This window comes from Arvicanthis niloticus, chromosome 15 (genome assembly GCF_011762505.2).
Source record: "Arvicanthis niloticus isolate mArvNil1 chromosome 15, mArvNil1.pat.X, whole genome shotgun sequence".
Taxonomy (NCBI): domain Eukaryota; kingdom Metazoa; phylum Chordata; class Mammalia; order Rodentia; family Muridae; genus Arvicanthis; species Arvicanthis niloticus.
The window spans coordinates 39,316,694-39,338,432 of NC_047672.1; the positions used below are offsets into that span (position 1 = coordinate 39,316,694).

Consider the following 21,739-nt stretch of genomic DNA (forward strand, 5'->3'; position numbering starts at 1 on the left):
TTCTTAATATTATTGATTCTTCCTGATTTATTCCTTAATTTGCAGGTTGAGTCTTATGTTTCCTACTGTGGTGGCCTTCCAGCCCCTGAACATTCAGATAATCCCCTGCGATATAAATTCAGCTGGAGTCCAGTGGGAGTCTTGATGAACATAATGCAGCCTGCTAGCTATCTGCTCAATGGGAAGGTAAAGGAGCATCATGGGAACCTTAGAGATGGAAACCTGCAGTGGTGGCCAAAGGGACTCCAAACACTTTCCCCCAACATCAGTGTTGTTTGATGATGGCTGTGCACATGAACACACATGTGCAGAGTTGGCCTCCCCTTAGATGAGCGTTTCTATCTCTTTACGAAAGGTAGGCAAGTTCTGGAAAAGCAGTCAACCAATGTGTAGACTCTCTTTCAATCAGCTAAGTTTCTGTCAATACCCAGCTCTTACTGACAAGTACTAGTGTCTATTCTTGTCTCCTCTGATATTTCCCCGTGTATATTTTTTTGTTCTACTTAACGAGGTCACCTTTGATTTTTTTTTCCCCAATCCTATGTTCCATTCTTTCTTCTTGGCTCCTTCTGAAAAATGCATTTCTCATCTTATTTATATGTAAATACTGGTTATCTTTTTTTATTGGATATTTTATTTACATTTCAGATGATATCCCCTTTCCCCATTCCCCTCCCACACTGCATCCAAGAATCTGCTATCCTGTCTCCCTTCCTCCTGCTTCTATGAGGATGTGCCCCACCCACTCCCACCTCCCCACCCTTCATCTAGAGGTTAAGAAGACTAGCAGAAAACCCTGTCTCAAAAAACAAAAAACAAAACAAAACAAAAAACCAAACAAACAAGCAAAAATAAAGACAACTAACAGGAGCTGGCTTATTCTCTTCTACGTAGGTTCAAACTCAGGTCCTTAACCTTAGTGGTAAGTTCCCTTGCTAACCATGTCACTAGCCCCTCCAAAGCCATTTATTTAATCGGATTACTTTTTTTGTTAGGGGAGTTAGTAACTGGTAAGACCACTTTGAGAATTCCTTTTCCAGATAATATGTAGGAAGGGAGGAGTGAGGAAAGATTTGTCAAAGGTTATAAAATTACCATGATCTGGGAGTAAGGAGTTTATATACATAGGGTGACTATAGTTAGTAACCACAGAGTTTGTTTTTGTAAGGATTTACTAAGAAACAAGATGAATGTTCCTGTCATCCATGGTCACTCATGTCTGTGAGATCTGCATGAGTGACAGATGTGGCTGCACATTAAACCGTAATGAAAGTTTGAAGAGAAAGAGTACCTAAACCTCATTCCTGAAGATTTTAATTTCCTCAACTTTTGGTGAATTTTTAAATCTCTCCAAGTGATTTTTACGAAGCAATCTAACTTGAGAACAAGTAAGTTAGTAACAAGAAGATCACAGCATGTCAAACATGGCTACTCCAGCAGAGAATTTCAGGGGCATGCGCTAGGATGAGGAAGGGTGTAGATGTTGCTTTTATTTCCTCAGATGAAGGGATGAGATGAGAGCCATACTCAAGCTTTATGAATACATGGCTTGGGCTGAGCCTAGAGCATTTTCTTCTGTGTCCTAATTCCCCCTAGGCCTAGAAGTTTCTTCGGCAGTCCTATAATGTGAATTAATGAAGCCATGTAGGTTGCGATCTACCTATCAGCAGACTTATTGGCATTCCCGGAGTATTGAGCAAATATTATCGGCAGAAACAACCTAGTGCTTCAGAGAGCCTAGGAAAAAAACAAGTCTTTTTCTGGCTGCAGAACTTGTGTTTGTTAACTTTGAATTCTTCCCCATCCTTCCCTCTTCCCTCTTCCCACCAAAACTCGCTTTTTAAAATGGAGGGCATTCTTCCTTTTTTTTTTCTTTCTGACATTGGAGGATTTGAAGAGAAAACAGGATGCTTTTTCTTTTCTCTGCTAAAATGATACTTTTTCAAGGTCTTGTTCAGATTTTCTCTTGTAGAGTTTCCTGGCCACTTCAGCCTTTGTTCACTATTCTTTTGTCTGAACTCAATCTGTCTGACACTTAGATCCTTGGATTGTCTGTGTCTGAGAATTTTCAGTGATTTGAGTCTATAGATCTGTTCCCCAATCTTTATTGTTAAACTTCTTAAAAATGTCTCTCATAGTCTTGCCCTTCTGTCCCCTCTGCCACCATCTCCTCTGCCACTGTGTCCCTCAGCCACAAAATGGGCCTTACAGAACTCAGGCCTGTAATGATGAAGACAGGTGACTTCTCTGCCTCTGGCTTACAGTCAAATTCTTAAACTTTTCTAGTAATTAGAAAGGGTCTGTGAATGAGAGCAGACCACACTGTACAATGTTCTTGTGGTCAGTTCTAGTCTTTCATATTGTTCTGACTTCCAGAAAATCTGACTTCCTCCCCTGTGTCTGGGAGCAGTGACTAGTCTTCTCTTAACTTCCATCCCTGAATAGATGGTGGTACAGTTCCCAGCCTTGGAAAGTGGGAAATTCATACATGTAGAAAGGAGGCCCCTCCTCCTTTTTAAGAAATCAAGAGTCCAGTTGCTGCCTGTGCCCATAGCCGCTCTAGCCTGGCTTTCCAAAGACGGTACTCAGGGGCCTTTTAAAAACATTGAGAAAGAGGCAAGACCAAGAATCTCATGCACTACAGTAGAAAGAACACAAGCAGTGTGTTAGGTAGGTAGGCTTGAATCTGCCTCTGTATGACTCACAGTCTGTTTATACTTCTGAAAAAAGAGCGGGTAATTAACGTGGATTAAAAGTAAGCATACAAGTTACCCGAAAGACTGAGGGTTCCTAGTAAACAACAACCTGTACATTTACCATGCTAAATTTCTGATTAGTTTAATGATGAAGCTTACATTAACCCCAAAAACAGGAAAAAGGAGAGAGAGACCAACTGACCCAAATCACCATGGCCAAATTAATTAAAGCTTTTTAATTGATTAATAAAAACAAGCTTTTTTTTTTTTTTTTTTTTTTTTTATTGATGGACACAGGCTGGGCTGCCTCCCCCTAAGGCAGGATTCAAGAGGTCAGCATTAGATAAAAGGAAGACAAGATTTTCATAGTCAAGGGGGGAGGGATTTTCTAAATGAGGGACTTGGTAGAAAGAATTGGTGGTAGGGTCATAGGAGCAGGACATAAGCAATAAGTGTTAGATATCCGAGTGCAGCTTAGAACAGACCACACCAGACCAAACGGTTCCAAGGGGGGAAGTATTCAGGAGATAGGGCAAAGGTGGTGGGGTGGGGTGGGGGGAGAGAAGTGGAAGGAGAAGATGGAAGAAGAGAACGAGGTCAGGGGGTTCTTCCTGTTTTATGTGGGCGGTGACATAGCCTCTCCCAGGTAAAGGTAAGGTAGCCAGGTGGATCCTGGGAATGTATGGCAGTTGCCTTGGCAACGATGTGGGGGTGGGGGTGGGGTTCGCCTAGATGTGGTGTCACTGGGTTTGAGCCTGATACCAACCATAAGTTAGTCATGATGACCTCCCAAAACAAAAGGCATGATCGCAAGGTGATCATAACAAGGTAGTCATAGCTGATAACTGGTCACAACAAGCTTTTGAAACAAACATACAGTTCAAGATGGTTATAATAACTTTTTGAAACAAAGGCATGGTTGCCATTTCCTAGAACAGGCAGTACAGCACCATTTGTAGTTAAATTTATAAATGTGACAAAGCCCAAGCCTTGAGAAATAGAAGTTTAATCATAAACAGGAATAACCTCGTTTGTCTGTATTATACGATGCCTTTCAAGCCCAAGACAAAGGCAGGCTGGTTCATCACTTATTTTGAGGATTTAAGTAATTGTTCTAAAATAGATGCCTGTAATTCTCATTGGTTGGGTACCTGTATGAAAAAGAATTGGCCTTAGGGAAGCCTTCCATCACAGTCATGTCATGAGCTGTGCTTCTGCTGGGAGTGGGTCTGGGATGCAAGCATTGTCTGAGCAAAGAGAAACACGTGTCCTCTGCAAAAAGGATAGATGCATTGAAGTTCATAATATAATAATTGAACTGGACAAAGCTTATTTTTTGAGCCTAGGACTCTGGACATTGTCTGCTGTTTTCAAATGGTGAGCGGCGTTATTGTGGAGAGGTCTTTGATTAGTTCATTTTCTTTGCCACTTAAAGAATTAAAAGGCAGAAGAACTCTGGAGTGTAGTATGTGATAGAAGAGAAAATCTCAAGACACAAAATCACCCAGTGAAGAAAGGCTTTTTTTTTAGTGGTGAGGAACCATGCATGCAGCAAGGCCCTGAAAAAAATCGTCTGCAAAGTGGGTGTTCGTGTATGCAGAGACCATGGCAGTTCCAGATTCAGTCTCTGCGTGAAGGGAGGGGCCAATAGGGGAGAAAAATCCACAAGGTTTTAAGCTTCCTGGCTTTTGTCTCAGGTCAGGAGGGTAATGAAGAAGCCAACATCCTGGAGAGGAAGTTACTAGCTAGCTGTCTTGGAAGTTTGAAATCTGTATTACCTGGTTTTGCCTTCTCTGTCTGTCTGTCTGCTATTAGGGAGTCCATTTAACCCTGGTTTCTTATCCCCACACTGTTAACTGTCAGGTCCATTGGCTGTTAATTTTTCTAAACAAATCACTTGGTAGTCAGTATAAGTTATTTGATTTTATTTGCAAGAGTTAAATGAATGTTGCTGATTTTTGGTTGGTAACTTTCTTTCTTTCTTTCTTTTTTTTATTATGTAAAGTCTTTGTACATAGTTCAGGATTGCCTCAAACTTTTAGCAATTCTCCTGTCCTCCTGTCTCAGCCTTCCAAACACTGAGATTATAGTTTATTACTACAATCCCTGCCATGATATTTTCTTTAAAAAATTGTCCTGATCTTCAATTAAAGAAGCAGGGCTATAGAATTGCCTTAGGTTATAGAAGCAAGATGGATGTGGAGACCCACCTTGTGGCTTCTTTATTAGGTTATCTTTAAAACTAGAATCCTATTAGAAATTTAACACAGGGACTCTGAGCAAATTAGCAAGCATTCTTCACATTCTTTGGATTCTTCCTGAAGTATTCTAGAAGGTACTCTGCAAGTGACCTTGGCAACTGAAAAGATCTTACTTCACCCACTCTGGGTAGGCTGTAGCCCTTTCTTTCTGGGCCCCTAAGTTGTATATAAATTAGTTTCCATTTTCTCTCTCACACCTTGGTAGAGGTGAGCTCATCTACAAATGTATTCAAAGCATCATTACATTTAACCCACCTTCCCCTGGGAAAAATCCCTCTGAACTCTGGCTACTCCCCCATCCAGTCTTGGTTTGTGCAGCTTTAGAGACAGGGTCAAGTTGTTCCACCAGGACAAAGTCCAGTTAGACAGCCGCCTCAGCCCTAAATTTATCATTCCAGAATGTTTTTCATTATCTCAAGGACAACCACAGACTTCAAGCTCTTAAGAGGAAATGTAATACTTTAAAGTTAAAGACAAAATAGTACCTCATTGTACTTTGTGTTCTGGGGAAGGGTAGGAGGCTCTGGAGAATCAAGGCTTAGCTTCTGACCAGCGGTATCTTGCATATGAGCTTTATTGTGTAGTCTTGGCATTTTGTCTGTTGTCAAGGAAGGTCTTTTTTCTGCTGCCTCTTCAGCACCTCCCAGCTTGTGCCTTCAGTTTTATGCAGATGCAGGTGATTACTGAACATTCAGTAATTTTTTTTCTCCCAATGAATAAAGAATGAATAGATGTGAATTTTGTCTCATTCACTGTTTTCCTTATTCTCTCTACAACTTGTGTGATCTCTGACACATACATAATAGCCAGTAAATGATAGTTGGGTAACTGAAAAATACAAGACTAGTGCATGATGTATTCCAAAAAAATGTGAGACCAAAGGAAAGAATATTGTCATTGTTAGCAGAGCACACAAGCCACTGAACACACACTTGATGTGATTATATTCCAAAAAAGCACACAACCCACCAACCCACCAACCCACCAACCAATGAACCAACGAACCAACGAACCAACGAACCAACGAACCAACGAACCAGCCAACCAGCCAACCAGCCAACCAGCCAACCAGCCAACCAGCCAACCAGCCAACCAGCCAACCAGCCAACCAGCCAACCAGCCAACCAGCCAACCAGCCAACCAGCCAACCAGCCAACCAGCCAACCAGCCAACCAGCCAACCAGCCAACCAGCCAACCAGCCAACCAGCCAACCAGCCAACCAGCCAACCAGCCAACCAGCCAACCAGCCAACCAGCCAACCAGCCAACCAGCCAACCAGCCAACCAGCCAACCAGCCAACCAGCCAACCAGCCAACCAGCCAACCAGCCAACCAGCCAACCAGCCAACCAGCCAACCAGCCAACCAGCCAACCAGCCAACCAGCCAACCAGCCAACCAGCCAACCAGCCAACCAGCCAACCAGCCAACCAGCCAACCAGCCAACCAGCCAACCAGCCAACCAGCCAACCAGCCAACCAGCCAATCAGCCAACCAATCAGCCAACCAACCAACCAACCAACCAACCAACCAACCAACCAGTCAGCCAATCAGCCTAAAGCAGACAAAATGATACTATTTTAACTAGGAGCAAGAGCCAATTGAAAATAAGACTTCTGTTTAGAAAATAAAAGTGTATTAGAATTTGAAAGTTTTGGGTGGGGGAGCCCAGTAAGATATTCCAAGAGGAGCAGTCTGGCTAATGGCATGCTAAGTATCAATTGTAGTTTTTTGTTAACATTTCCAAAGCTCTGTTTGGTTAGTTTCTTTTGTATAATTAATGCAGATAAGCCAGAGGAAACAAACTGTTATGAACCCTAGCTATTTTTTCAATCTTCCTCAGGTTGTGAATGTGACAGGGGGAGTCTCTTTTCTCAACTCTGTCACACCCATGGATTACTTCCCAGGCCTAAACTTGGAAGGGTATCCTAACAGAGATAGCATAAAATATGCTGAAATTTATGGAATTTCATCTGCCCATACGTTGTTGAGGGGAACACTGAGATATAAGGTAAGTGCTGTATTTTAAACACATTGCTAGTTTTGATATAAGTAGTGTATTTGCTTACTTTTTTTTAGTAGTTAAAATGAGAAACCAAGTTGGAGGCTGTCTTTATTTGGAAATCTCTATTAAGTTAGTTGCTTGACAAGTTCATGCTTTTATACAATTTATTCTGGTTACATTTTTTTTTTCTGGTTGCTGCTCTTTCTGTAGTATTTTTTTTTTTTTTTACTGTAATCCTTTCTTATCCTCCCTAATCCCCACCCACCCATCCCTTTCCATACCTGTCACTTTCCAAGATTTATGACTTGATTTTTGTGTAACGACCCATTTAGTTTAATCAGGGTTATTTGTGTGGTCCCGGGATTGGGATTGGGATTATCCCTTAGGGAGTCTCTTCCCATCTCCCTGTCCTCCAGCTTCTATATTCCTTTTTCTCTCTCTTCTGCAATGTTTTATGAGCTGTGGAGGGATGCAATAACAACTCTCTTGTTTGGGGGTGAACACTAAAGTGAGAATATGCTCATATTCTCAAAGCCCTGTACAGCTATGACACACTCTTTCCCATCATAGTTCACTGGTTAAAAAAATTTTTTTATTAAATGTATTAGGGGCCTAACTCACAATAGTGATTTTATTGTATTGACCCTTTAAGGAATGGGAGCAGGTAGGAGGATAGCTAGCTTTCTATACAGCTGAGTACTTAGGTTCTTGGTCTTGTAAGAGTTGTGCAACTCTTGGGTTTTGTGCAATAGCAGACAGCTACCATCTTCCTGGTATGGCCCTAATAAGGTTCAAATCTAGATTAAATGGCAAACTGCGTCTTTCTCTAATAGCTAAAAGCATACATTTTGTCTTGTTAGTTGGAGTTTATTTCTGAGGTCAGTATCCTCTGTTGTATGTCTTGAGAGCTTAGGATGAAATTCACATCATTTAAAACACATGAACTGAGGCTGGGAGCAATGAAAAGGTTAAACAGACTTCTCAAAAAACAAGTTTGAAATGTTTTCCTAACCATAAAATAGGGACTTAACGTGATCACAGTTGAGAAGTTATAAGTATGTTCAAAATAAGAGAACCAGATTATAGAGCATGACACTCTTCTTTTCTTCCGTACCCAGATCTTCATTGTAGGGTGGGTTCTCTGCCTTGGGGGTGTGAATGATTGTTCCTTCCTTCACACAAAAGTAAAATAGAACTAAGTCGATAGAGTACTTTCCTAGCATGAATGAGGCCCTGTATGTGATCCTTAGTGTTTAAAAACAATATGTTGTAATAAAGAAAGATTAAATCTGACTGTTCTATTAAATAATATTCTGTTAAATCACATTATATCATCCACCAGGAAATTAGCCCTTATGCTGCCAGAACATACCACACAATATAGTTCTGAGAAAATAAAAAAAAGTCTTTTATGTAAACCAGTTGAATCATCATGACAACGGTTAATATTGATCCCATTTCAGCAATGAAGATTATTACCAAATAAGTTATAAAGATAAAAGCCCTCCCCCACCAACATTTTTTTTAATTAGTTGTAAAGGCAGATTCCCTCTTCAAGGAAAAAGAAGGGAGAGCAAAAATTCATTTGTCTTCGAAGGGAAAAATACTCATTTTCTGCTTATTAATTCTTGCTTCAGGGATACTCCAAAGCTTTGAATGGATTTGTGAAGTTGGGACTCATCAACAGAGAAGCATATCCTGCCCTCAGACCTGAGGCCAACCCTCTCACCTGGGTGAGTAGCTCCAGAATTCTGTGCTGTCTGCTTCACACACCTTCTGAGATGGCCAGATCTATAGCTTTGTTTTGCACTGGGCCAAGGCATCCCTTCTCTAGCTGGTATATGTTGATGAGTTCTCATGACTATCTCCTCCCCCTTCAGTGCTTTGGATGAATAGAGAAAGCAATGGGCTAAAGTACCCGGCCTGTTTCTGTATTCACTTACTCCCCAGGATAACTCCCTGAGCAATAGAGAAGATGCCTTCACTCTTTGCTTTGGACTCTGAAATTTTCCAGTTGTGTAGGTGGTGCCATGTCATTTGGACCTATTGAGTGTGATATTTAAGAGGATGCTGGTATGAATCTTGTGAGTCCTCTCACTGTGCTATTTATGGCCTTGAGTAATAAGTTTGTTACCGAGCTTTAGGCATTTCTGTCTCATGCCTAAATCCTAGGAAGCAGTGTACTCCTCCTGGGTCATCCCAAGATGCAGTTAGAATCCAGAACACGAGCAACAAGCTTGTTGCACAACATCAGATAGTAAACATTTTAGACTTCATGGGCCAAGCAGTCTCTGCAGAATAATCTGGTACTGGCATAGACAGTGCATAAGCACTGTAGGTACAACTTCCAGTGAACTTAATTTTTTTAAAAAGCAGGAAATGAGCCACACTGAGCTGATGAACCAACTGGTCGACTTCTGATCTAGACCATAGCTTCCTTCGGGGACCCTGGAAAATTTTTTGTTTAGAAATAAGAAAAATCCAGGGCCACTCTTTTAAGTGTTCCTTTGAAACTTAATTCCCTGTGAGATCTTTCTCATCTATTGAAGCTAAGAAAGAACTCTGGTTGCTACTGGCAACCACAGCACTAAACCTCTTGCACTTTAACCTGCTTCACATTGATTGCTATAGAGTACAGGGGTAGGAGTGTGGGATGAGAGTGTGAGTGGAAAAGTGTTGGGGAAAATACATGACCAGGAAATGGATTAGCGTTTCTCCTTGTTTGCATTAAGCATCTATTGAGTTTTTTTTTTATTGTTATGGAAACCCATGCATTTGTGATGTGTAGATATTCTTGCATGTGTGTGTGTGTGTGTGTGTGTGTGTGTGTGTGATGTATGTCTTAATTTTCTATTTTACTTATTTCTAACAAACTTTTGAGGTATACTTGATGCCTTATCTTAGTTGGTTTATTTCTCCGATAACTAATGTTTTACAAGTATTTACTTAGACTTTTCATTTTTATTTTTCTATCAGAAACAGCTCCTTTGTGACCTAGTTGGAATTTCCCGCTCCTCCTCATGTGAGAAGCTTAAGGAAGTTGTGTTTACAAAATTGGGAGGGGACAATACCCAGCTGGAAGCTGCTGAATGGTAAGTACCATATTTCTATTTAGATCAAGACATATTGGACCAATGATTAATGACAGTCATTTCTGGCCAAAGAAAGGCCATGACAGACTACACGCTTTGCATTTGTCTTTGAATAATTAGCTGTTTATTGACTGATTCATGGCCATTCATTGGCCTGATAGATTATAATTTATTGTGTTTATGTTCGGTTTAAAAAAGTAGATAGGGAAGAACCCTGCTGGAAATTATGATCTGGAAAATGTTTATTTTAAAGCATTTTGTCACTCTGTTTCTGGATCAAGTGGGATTTTTTTTTTTTTTTTGATTTTCTGCGGCTGCAGAATATTCATTTATGTGACTATGGTATACTTAATGTAAGACAACTAACTAATCTGTCAGGTAATCATGAATGAGCTGTTAATATATCATCTTTGCTCTGCCCTAAGGAGCAGTGTCTCAGGGAGCCCGAAGCAAATAAAGAACATGCATAGGCTGTGCACTAACTAACAGCAACCCTTGTGCTTTTCAGGTTGGGCTTACTGGGGGATGAGCAAGTTCCTCAGGCAGAGTCCATTGTGGATGCGTTCTCCAAGCACTTGGTCTCAAAACTCTCCTATGGTAGGTCAAGTGTTTTTTCTAGACATGGCTGAGGAAGAATCATAGGAAAGTTTGGCCAAAGGATCGTTTTCGAGAGCGGCAGTCATGCAGTACGAAGGAGAAGTGTGAGAAGAGGCAATGATAGAAAAATTCTTAGGAAATAGTGAATTCAGGAGCTGCTGGGAAGAAATAATAAAAAAAAGAGTTTTATATCTAATTTATCAAATAAATATCAAAACAAGTGTCTGTCTGCCAGAGCAATGCCCTTGTCAAGCCAACCAGATTATTTGGTACTGAGAAAGGGATACAGTCCAAATTACCATTCCCTTGAGGTTTTCACTTGGTCTTTGGGTGAAAAGCATCACACATAGTTATCTAATGAGAATATGTAATTGGGTAGAGAAACTAGAAGGGTGGAAGAGGTGAAGGACAATTATAGTTGAGCTATAACAATGATTTAAGACATCTGTATTTATTTTTGAGGCCCTGAAGAAAAGGATATGATTGTGATGAGGGACACCTTTGGCATTAGACATCCATCTGGACATTTAGAAAATAAGACCATTGATCTTGTGGTTTATGGAGACTTCAATGGCTTCTCGGCAATGGCTAAAACTGTGGGGTTACCGACAGCCATGGCAGCCAAAATGTTGCTTGATGGTAAGTTCCATTGGTACCAGGCCTGAGCCTGGCTCCGCTTTACCTTCAAGCCACTCAGTGCCTGCTATAATGAAAATGAACCATCTCATTTATTATTATTATTTTTATTAGAGGATACCTGGCTGAGGGCCACACTATGGTGAGGAAAGAGCACAGGCTCTGGTGTGAGACTAAATTTTCATCCAACTCAGTCACAGGACCTTGGAATAGTGGAATAGATGTGGCCTAACACCTATGGGCCAAGGTTTCCTCACACTGAACGCGGGTTGTGTCATTCCAAACTCGGGCTTGTTGCGACCTTTTAATGAAACAGCATAGAAAGCTGCCACTACACAGAGGGTCTGCTGGGAAGGGTGACTCCCTTACTTCTGTTTTTTATTTGTATATTTAGAGTGGTTGTTCTGAATTAGAAGAGGATGTTCACTTGTAGGTCATCATCAGTCTGTGGTTTATGCATCTTAGATTTAAGGCAACTTACGTTCAGTGAATACGAGAATTGTGATAAGATGTATGTTTTTTTCTAGAAGATTGGGGAAATACCTCCAGTAAATAATAAACTCCAACCTTTGACTTCCCAAGTCACTTGGCAGAATGACAACCAGATTGCACAGCCAGCAAGCTATAGGCCCTAGGTCCACTTACCTTCATGGCAGAGAGGAGTGGATAGCAAAATATATGCATTCTCAACCACACACACACACACACACACACACACACACACACACACACACACACACACACACCAAGCCATCTGTGTTTTGAATAAAGAACTGGAAGAACTCTACATAAATTTCTAGCCGTTCAGTGTGGTGTACAGAGCCTCATCACAGCTACACCTTGCTCACATTCTCACAATTCATGACTTATAATATCCAAGAAATGACAGTCTCTACAGATTTAGGAACAATTTCATTTCTTCATTCTCTCCATCTTTCAATATCTCTCTTGCTCACTCACTCTCTCACACTCTCTCTCACTATTTATGTATCTGTTTGTCTGTCTGTCTGTCTGTCTGTCTGTCACTATCTCTCCCCACAACCCATTCAACCATGCAGAGTCCATAGCAAAGTGTGTTCACAGAGCCCCTCCTTGAGCACTGGCCTGGCCAACACAGCTGCCCAGAGTATCAAGAGTTTTGGACACCAAAACACAACTTACCTAACTTTTTCATGCCTATCTCAAATAGATTACAGACAGACCCAGCCAGGTCTCTACCTCAGACACAGTGACCAGCCCTAAACTTGCAGCTAGGGTGGTTGATTGGTACCTGTGACTCCCTGATTCCTCCTGGCACCATGGCATAGTGTCATAAAGCATATCACTAGCTTGGTCAAAGCCCAAATTCTAAGTATAATCTATTTTTAGTGTTTTGCACCATTAACAAAGTTGACAACCTTAAAGCCAACCATTTTCCCCTTTTTCTTTTCTTTTTTTATTTCTTTATTCTTCTTTCATATATTACATCCCAACTGCAGTTTCCCCGCCTCCACACTTGTCTTCTCCTCTCCTCTCTCCTAGAGATCCACTCTTCCTTTTCCTAAAAAAAAAAAAAAAAAAAAAAAAAAAAAGCAGGCCTCCCAGGGATATCAACTGAACATGGAATAACGGGGTGTGATAAGACTAGATACAAACCCTCATCTTAAATGGATACGGCAACACAGGAGAAGAAAAAGAGGTCTCAAGAGCAGGCAAAGGAGTCAGAAACTCCCCTATTCAAACTGTTAGGAGTCTCATAAGAACACTAAGCTATACAACCATAACAAATAGGCAGAAGACCTAACATAGACCTATGCAAGTTCTGTGATTTTTGCTTCAGTAGCTATGAGCCTCTATAAGCCCTGCTTAGTTGATTCTATATTCTGGTAGTACTTTCAACCTCTCTTGTTCCTAAACTCCTTCCTCCCCCTCTTCTGTGGGGTTCCCCAAGCTCTAGCTAATGTTTGGCTGTGGGTCTCTTCATGTGCTTCCATTAGTTGCTGATTGATGTTTCTCTGATGATCATTGAGCTAGGCATCAATCCATGAATATAGCAGAATTTCATTAGGCATTATTTTGTTGACATTCTTTCCAGTCATGTTTAGGTCTATCCTAAGTCTCTGGGCTATCCCGTTTTTTGGTTCCTGGTCTTCCAGGCAGTGTCAGGCATGGGCTCCCTCTTGTGGCATGGCTCTCAAGTTAGACCAGTCATGGGTTGGCCATTCCTACAAGTTCTGCACCACCTTTGCCCCATCACATTTTGTAGGCACAACAAACTGTAGGTCGAAAGTTTTGTGGCTGGGTTGGTGTCACAGTCCTACTACTAGAAGCCTTGCCTGGCTACAGAAGATGGCCAGTCCAGGCTTTGTATCTCCCATTACTAGGAGCTTTACTAGGGCCATTTGTAGATCGAGGGAATTTCCATTATATTAGGTTTCCATTATAGTCTCCCAAATGCCCTGCCCCTTATTACAGTAATCTGTCCCTGTACTCTCTTCTTCCTTCCCTCCCACACCTGATCCCTCCTGTTCTCACCTCAGCTTGCTCCACTCCACCCCTGAAATCTGTTCTATTTCCCATTCCCAGGGAGATGCATGTGCCCCTTCTTCCTTGAGCCCTCCTCGTTACTTAGCCTCTCTGAGTCTAAGTTGAGATTTTCTTTAAAGGATTTCACATTTTAATTCTCCATGTTCTCCCTTTATGATCATATATAGATTGAACAGCATTTCTCTGCAATACAGTACTGTTTGGCCCTGGGGTAGGACTCTTGCCATAGAATTAGACCTTTAACATCAGCTTTAAGTCAAATATCAAAAATTTATTTTCTTTTAGGTGAAATTGAAGCCAAAGGCCTAATGGGGCCATTTACAAAAGAGATCTATGGGCCAATATTGGAGCGGATTAAAGCAGAAGGCATTGTATTTAACACACAGAGCACAATCAAGCTATGAGTGGAGATTTGTTTTCCTAGGCATCACAGATATTACCTTGTGTATGACAAACATGATTGCTAAAGCGGGAAGCACAATATGTTTTGAGTAAGTTCATGCAATGGTGTTTTTGAAACTCAGATTTCTATTTTAGTAAAGCTTTTGGAGTAGAAGATTCGAGGCATTACAGAAACCTTTAATAAGTCTCCTGTCTACTTTTTGTGTGTATGTAAAGGTGATGACGATCATAGTTTGTTAATTTATTGTGCTTCTCTTTTCCTGAGAACATATCATCAGCAAATACGGTTGTACTATTTCTTTTTCCAGAAAAAGTCACTTTATGTAGTTATATTTTTGTATTTTTCAAATTGATTCTGCTACATACCTTTTAGACTGGTGTATTGAAAAACAATTGCAAAAGTACTGTCTCATGCCTTTTGTAAAGTTATGATTTATTTAGTAAAATTGTTTGGAAAATCATTTTCTCTTGAATTTTTGGAAAATAGAGTTGATGCAATAAATTCAGTCCTCCTGGAAAATCTTTAACACCCTTCCATATAATAGAAACAAAATTAAATAATATAACTATAACAAAACATATAGCAAAACAAGAATGGAAAGGAATACCCTTGTAAAAGATAGCTATGAAAAACCCATAATTTATATCATACTTAATGGGAAAATACTGAATGGTTTTCACCAAAGAGCACAAGTATGTTATCACTTGCCCTATTGATTCAACCTGTATGGCAGGATTGGGCCAGGGCAATTAGGAAAAGAAAAGAAACGTATACACTGGAAAATAAACTCTATTTGCATAGAATCTTCAAAAATTGCACGGAAAATCTAAGAACATAGTCAAAATAATACAAAACAACATCTGGATTCATGAATTCAGAAAACAATGCAGATTCAAGAATAACCTGAAGAAACTGTCTTTCCATAAAGTATAAATGAGTGAGCCAAAAGTGTTTATAAAAACAATATCAATGGCATCAAATGGGGGGAAAAGTAATAGAATTTAGAGGTCAGTAACATTTGTGTTTATGTCCCATTGTCTTTTTAAAACTGTGCTAAGATAACAGAGCAAAGAAAAATAATGAGTTTTCATCAAATGAGGGTTGAAAATCTGCATAGAAGCAATGGAGCTGGATCACTACCTCACAGCATACATAGGTCTAAAAAAAATCTAAAAAGAGTTAATACCACGAAAATCTTAGAAATAAACATAGGCATAAATCTGTATGTGTTTAAATTAGGCAATGATTTATTAAGTAATTGAAACAAAACTCACAAGCAACAGAAGGAAAAAATAGACAACCTGGACATAATAAAAATTGAAAACTTTTGAGTTTCCAAGGAAACTGCTGAGATATAAAAATATTGAACTTTGAGGAGGGGAAAGGGGGTAGGGTGAGGGTGAGGAATCAGGTGTATGGAGAGAGGACAAGGAGAGTCAATGGAAATTGGTGATGGATGTAGTTGGAGGGGCACCTCTAGGATGTGCCAGAGACTAGGGACAGGGAAGGCTCCAGGGAGTCTATAAGGGTGACTGTAGCTGAGATTCCTAGCAGTGGAGGGTATGAAGACTGAAGTGGCTAACTTCTGTAGCTAGGCAGAACTCCTAGAGGAAGAATAAGGACACCAACTCACTCACAAAACCTTCAATCTAAAATATGTCCTGCTTATAAGAAGTTCAGGGATAAAGATGGAGCAGTGACTGAGGTAATGGCCAATCAATGACTGGCCCACTTGAGACCCATCCCATGGACAAGAATTAGTCCCTGGCATTATTAATGATACTCTGATATACTTACAGACAGGAGCCTAGTATAACTATTTTCTGAGAGGTTCCACCCAGCATCTGATTGAAACAGATGCAGAGACCCACAACCAAACATTGGATGGAGCTTGAAGAGTCTCAAAAAAGGGTTGAGTGAAGGATTGAGGGACCCTGAAGTGATATGAGGGACCCCATAAGAAGACCAACAGCATCAACTAACCTCAATCCTTTAGGGTTCCCAGAAACTGAACTACCAACCGAAGAGCGTACATGGGCTGGACCTAGTACCCTCCCCCACATATATGTGTAGCTTGGTCTTCATATAGGTTCTCTAACAACTAGATCTGGGCTGTCCCTCCCTCCCTCCCTCCCTCCCTCCCTCCCTCCCTCCCTCCCTCCCTCCCTCCCTCCCTCCCTCCCTCTATCCTCTTTCTCCTTCCCACTTCCTTTCCCCCCACTTCTCTCTCTCTCTCTCTCTCTCTCTCTCTCTCTCTCTCTCTCTCTCTCTCTTCCTTTCCTTTCTTCCTTTCTTCCTTCCTACATCCATGATCTGTGCTGCTGCCTTGGACTATAATGGGCAAGGAAGTTTTTTTGCACAGGTATTGATGACTTGCAAACTCATAGTTGAAATGAGAGACACAGAAGGCTTCTGTGACAACCTACCCTTCCCCCCTACCCCCAGCCTAGATTTTATATGAGTATGGGGGATCCAAATTCTAGAATCAAAGTCCTCACATTGAAATAGCAAGTTATGTACTTGCTGATCTATTTCTCCAGCCCCAACATGGCATCCTTCAGAGAGAAAGACATTCTCTCTGTCCAAAAGTGTCCCCAAATGGATAATTGGTTATCATCATTGTCTGTTGTGGAATTTTCCCCACTGAGGTGTTGTGCAGAATCTCTCCTTTATTGTGCACTACTTTTCTTTACAATGACTGACATTTGTTAACTGTTTGCAGTGCAACTTTAGGTATCTGCCCAGAATGCCATTTCAAAAGGCTTACAGGGAAATGCTGCTGTTTTTGCTGAAAAGAATGCTAGTGGCTGAGAATTAATCAAATGCTTTCTTTTTATTTTTTAACTTTAGTGATCTTTCCTAAGTTTTATTAGCTATCAAAATTACAAAATATACTAGAGAGTTCTACATTGTTAAATAAAAAGATTGTATCTCCATAATTTTAATTGTTGCTATAGTAAGATAGCCTTCCAGTTTTGTTGATTGACAATGCATGTAAAATGAACAGATTTCTCCTCCTCCTACACACACACACACACACACACACACACACACACACACACACACGTATTTTCTAGGATCCAGGAGACTCTGGTGAGTTGACATGAATTCTGCCCTCAGCTTTGACTCTGAGCTGTTGTCAAGCAAACTAGTCAAGCACATGACTCTAGTAACTATTCCATTTCTTCTGAGCCTGGTTCATGGTGAGATTGGCAGAGACCAAACCAACTCTGCATGGAAGCAAGAAAAAAAAATATGTCATTCATTCTCTTCAGGTTGATAGAAATGCTTGAAAGAGATAGAAACCAAATGGTGTTGAAACCAGCAGAGATGTTGTAAAACACAGGAGGAAACCAAGAAAAGAGGTGTGTGGGAGAGCAGGCCCTGTACCTTACCTGGGCATTGAGGTAGAGCTTGCGAGGCCCTGAGCAGGGGCAGTAGTGCAGAGCTGGCCTCTTGGAAAGGGAGCCAGAGAGCCAGTACCACCCGTTGCTGGGTGCCATAAGCAGGAGAGCTGTTCTTGCCCCTCACCTAGGCAAAGTGTGGAGAGCTGCCAGGCTGAACAACACAGCCACCACCCAGGCCCAGATCCAGGCCATTGAATTGTTTCACCCCAACATCTACCTCACTCATGAACGGCTGGAGCATGAAGGGAAAGTCCTGCAGATCCAAAGCTGAAAGAGCTCCATGACATAGGGCAACAATAGGATATCTGAGAGGAGTCCCTGTGAGCATCCAATATTGGTAGTGTAGTAGAAGCTGGAGGCTTCACACCAGATTAATGACTCAGTGTAATGAATATTTGCAAGTAAAGCTGTTTGGGCAAAAGGGTATACTGCGTGATGCATTGTGACACACTGCAGCTTCCATGGCAAGATGGTTCTATTTATTTGTTTATTTGTTTTATTTTTTCATTTATTTTTATGTTTTTGCTTTCTTTTGGTGGGGGTTGATAGAGTGTAGAGGACAGATGTAGAGGGATGGGATGATGAGTGGATTGGGTACACAATGTGAAATTCACAAAGAATCAATACAAAGTGAGAGAGGGAGAGAGAGAGAGAGAGAGAGAGAGAGAGAGAGAGAGAGAGAGAAAGGGAGACAGACAGAGACAGAGACAGAGACAGAGAGAGTGACAGGGTCCATCTGTTCCACTGATAAAATGGGTGAATGTCAAGGGACATAGAATGGACCAGAGTCATGCTTTTGAAACCAATCTGCCACAGTTTGGTGCCCTAAGAACAGTGGCAGGGCCATTTCTGTGAATATCATTAAGACTCCAAGGGCTCAGTCTTTCTTCTTGGCTTCAATTTTATTTGTGTTTTTTTTTTTTTTTTTTTTTTTTTTTTTTTTTTTCTAGACAGTTTTCTGAGCTCTTTTGTGTGTTCTCTTGGGCTTCAAACTGGAATACCACATAGATAAATTGGGAAAGGTTTCTCATTTAATAGTATCTAAAATCAAACAGACAACACACATTAAGAGCAGGAAGTGCATAATTTCAACTGTAAATGTTATTTAAAGCAATGGCTTGAAATAATAAGTATAATAATAACCTTTGGTATTTTAGTGCCTTAATTTTGAGAACCTCGTTTTAGTGCCTTAATTTTGAGAACCTCGATGCTGGTAGGTTTTTTTTTTTTTTTTTTTTTTTTTTTTTTTTTTTTTTTTTTAGAAAGAGACATTAAATAAGTGAGCAACAAAGATAAAAATCCTTTGCACTGGCCCACCTCTCTGCGACTCGTTCAGAACTATTACAACAACTGTGGTACTGAAACAGGAGCAGGAATGTGAGAGTCAGGGTGACAGCCATGTATACAGTGCTGGAGGAGGCAATTCAAACTAGCCTCTCTGACAAGTTGCTCTAAGGTCAATCTGTGTCTCGAGAACAGTTTAGAAACTCCCATGGTGATGGACTGTTAGAATTTCTTAAGGAGTGAATGAGACATTTCTATTTCACGCTATGTTCTTCTTTCTTTTTCAAATCTTGCTTTTATTTTAAAGACGATAAAGGACAATATTTTAAAATATATTCAGGTTCTTAACACCAGTACAGTTTTTATTTTGTTTATTTACCTAGATATTTAAAGCTACCTACTGTAACATCTCAACATATTAGTAAGAAGGGGGTATTAGCATGTATCATGCAGTCAGCATATTGGTATTCCAGGTGAAATATTATGCAAACTTGACAATGATAGGCTGCTAAAAGATGTGTAATAAAATACAGTTAGCAATATCAAAAGAATATGTAATCAGAATGAAGTCATAGCTGTGTTATAAGCTATTACATTAAAGATGTGTAGAATAACAGCTACAGTTGTATTGGAACAATAAAGTTTTAATAAAGATGACTGCTGGAGGCTCACCTGACCTTCTCAAGCCAGCTTCATTATTTATGATTTGTCTTGGAATGCACCGTTATCTCAAACATTAAGGTTGGAGAGATGAGGAAAGCTTGTCATACCTTACAGGAACTTTTGTTTTAATCTGTCTCAGATGTATGTGTTTCAGTCTTTGTAAATGACTTCATGTATTGGTTATATAATCATTTTCTCACAGACAAGATTGTGTAGAGTGCATTGCTACTAAATCAACTTAAAGGGGAAAGAAAAACTTTCCATCACCTCTCACTCTTCATTGTTGGAACAAAGGCTAAAAAGAAACCAGATACAACACAACGACAATGAAAGGAACAGGACTGGGACAGAGGACTGGAAATTCGAGCACAAAACTAACCATGACTCTCCATTCCCAAGGCTGAGGAGGATGAGCTTTAAGCCCTGGGATCAGTCCTGATCTCAGTCCCCCTCTCTTCTCAGTCCCTGACTCACACAGCCCCTCCTCCTCCCTCCCCCTCTCCTCTGATAAGGGGAGCCCCCCATACTGGGTAGCTGGCACCCCAAATCACTGCAGGACTAGACACATCCTCCCTCATTGAGGCCAGACAAGGCAACTCACTTACAGGGATGATATCAGAATCCACAGGCAGGTGACAAGATCAAAGATAGCCTCCCTCCAGTTGTTGGGGGACCAACATGAAGACCAAGTTGCACATCTGCTACATATGTGAGGGGGGCCTAGGTCCAGCCCACGTTTACTCTTTGGTTGGTGGTTCAGTCTTTGGGAGCCCCCAAGGGTCCAAGTTAGTTGACTCTGTTGGCCTCTCTGTGGAGTTCCAATTCCTTCCGGGTCCCTCAATCCCTCTGCCAATTTCCTTTCCTTGCTTTCTACCTCACTATGTCATCTCTCCCTGACATGTCACATGTCATCTCTATATGTCACCTCAGTGATGGGATTATGTATGTGTGTATATGTGTGCATTTGCATATGTACATATGTGTATTTACATATGCATATATGTATATATTTGTGCATTTACACATGTATATATGTGTATTTACATATGTATATATGTATATATGTGTGTATTTACATATGTATATATGTATATATGTGTGTATTTGCATATGTATATATGTATATATGTGTGTATTTACATATGTATATATGTATATATGTGTGTATTTGCATATGTATATATGTGTATATGTGTATTTGCATATGTATATATGTGTATATGTGTATTTGCATATGTATATATGTATATATGTGTGTATTTACATATGTATGTATGTGTGTATTTGCATATGTATATATGTGTATATGTGTATTTGCATATGTATATATGTGTATATGTGTATTTGCATATGTATATATGTATATATGTATGTATTCACATATGTATATATGTATATATGTATATATGTATATATGTATATATGTGTATGTATTTGCATATGTATATATGTATATATGTGTGTATTTGCATATGTATATATGTGTATGTATGTATATATGTATATATGTGTGTATGTGTGTGCACATATATGTATGCACATGTATTTGAGGAAACTGCTTAAATGTTATGCTTTAGGCCCTGAGCTTGGAGTTTGGAGCCAGTGTCCTCCAAACACTTTTGGCTAAGGCAGGGGATTGTTTTGAGCATCAGAGTTGGCTTATTTATGATTCTGTTTCCCTGTCTCTCAGTTTCACATAGCTCTTGAATCCTAATGATAACATAGGATCTCTCTCCTTTTTCCACTTAGGATGTATGACCTTCTGGTCCCAGGTTGTCTTTCTGGCTCCCACCCTCTAAGCTAAGTTGGCCTTTGCTCAGACTGGAAATACTTTTTTTTAACTTCCTGTTTGGCCCTGAATCAAAAGCTCCATCATTTCAGGGCACATGGTACTCTCACTTTCTTGACAACATTTTGCTAATTCTTCATAGCCAACTTGAGCTAATAGAACAAAACACCATGCTGTGGACGTCTATACACTACACAATTTTATGTTTCACAGTTCTAGAAATCATCTTGTCCAGGCAGGTTCAAAGTCTGAGAAGACCTTGCCCCCCAACTCCTTCCCCCTTTTCGTCACTTTATTTTATTTATTTACTTGTTTAAACTTTTTATTGATTCTTTGTGAGTTTCACATCCTGCACCCCAACCCCAGTCTTCTTACTCTCCTT

At 40.3% G+C, this 21,739-nt stretch overlaps 1 protein-coding gene across 2 annotated transcripts in view; it reads left to right on the forward strand.

The window, feature by feature from the left end:
• Aass (aminoadipate-semialdehyde synthase) overlaps positions 1-14,399 on the forward strand; it is a 54,198-nt gene extending 39,799 nt beyond the window's left edge. For both annotated transcript variants that reach the window (XM_034519755.2, XM_076913654.1), the window contains exons 18-24: positions 46-186; positions 6,799-6,966; positions 8,598-8,693; positions 9,937-10,052; positions 10,561-10,649; positions 11,112-11,288; positions 14,097-14,399. In XM_034519755.2, the coding sequence (XP_034375646.1) occupies positions 46-186; positions 6,799-6,966; positions 8,598-8,693; positions 9,937-10,052; positions 10,561-10,649; positions 11,112-11,288; positions 14,097-14,215 (906 nt within the window). In that variant the 3' untranslated portion in view covers positions 14,216-14,399. The remainder of the gene's footprint in view (positions 1-45; positions 187-6,798; positions 6,967-8,597; positions 8,694-9,936; positions 10,053-10,560; positions 10,650-11,111; positions 11,289-14,096) is intronic.
• The last annotated feature ends 7,340 nt before the right edge of the window (positions 14,400-21,739 follow it).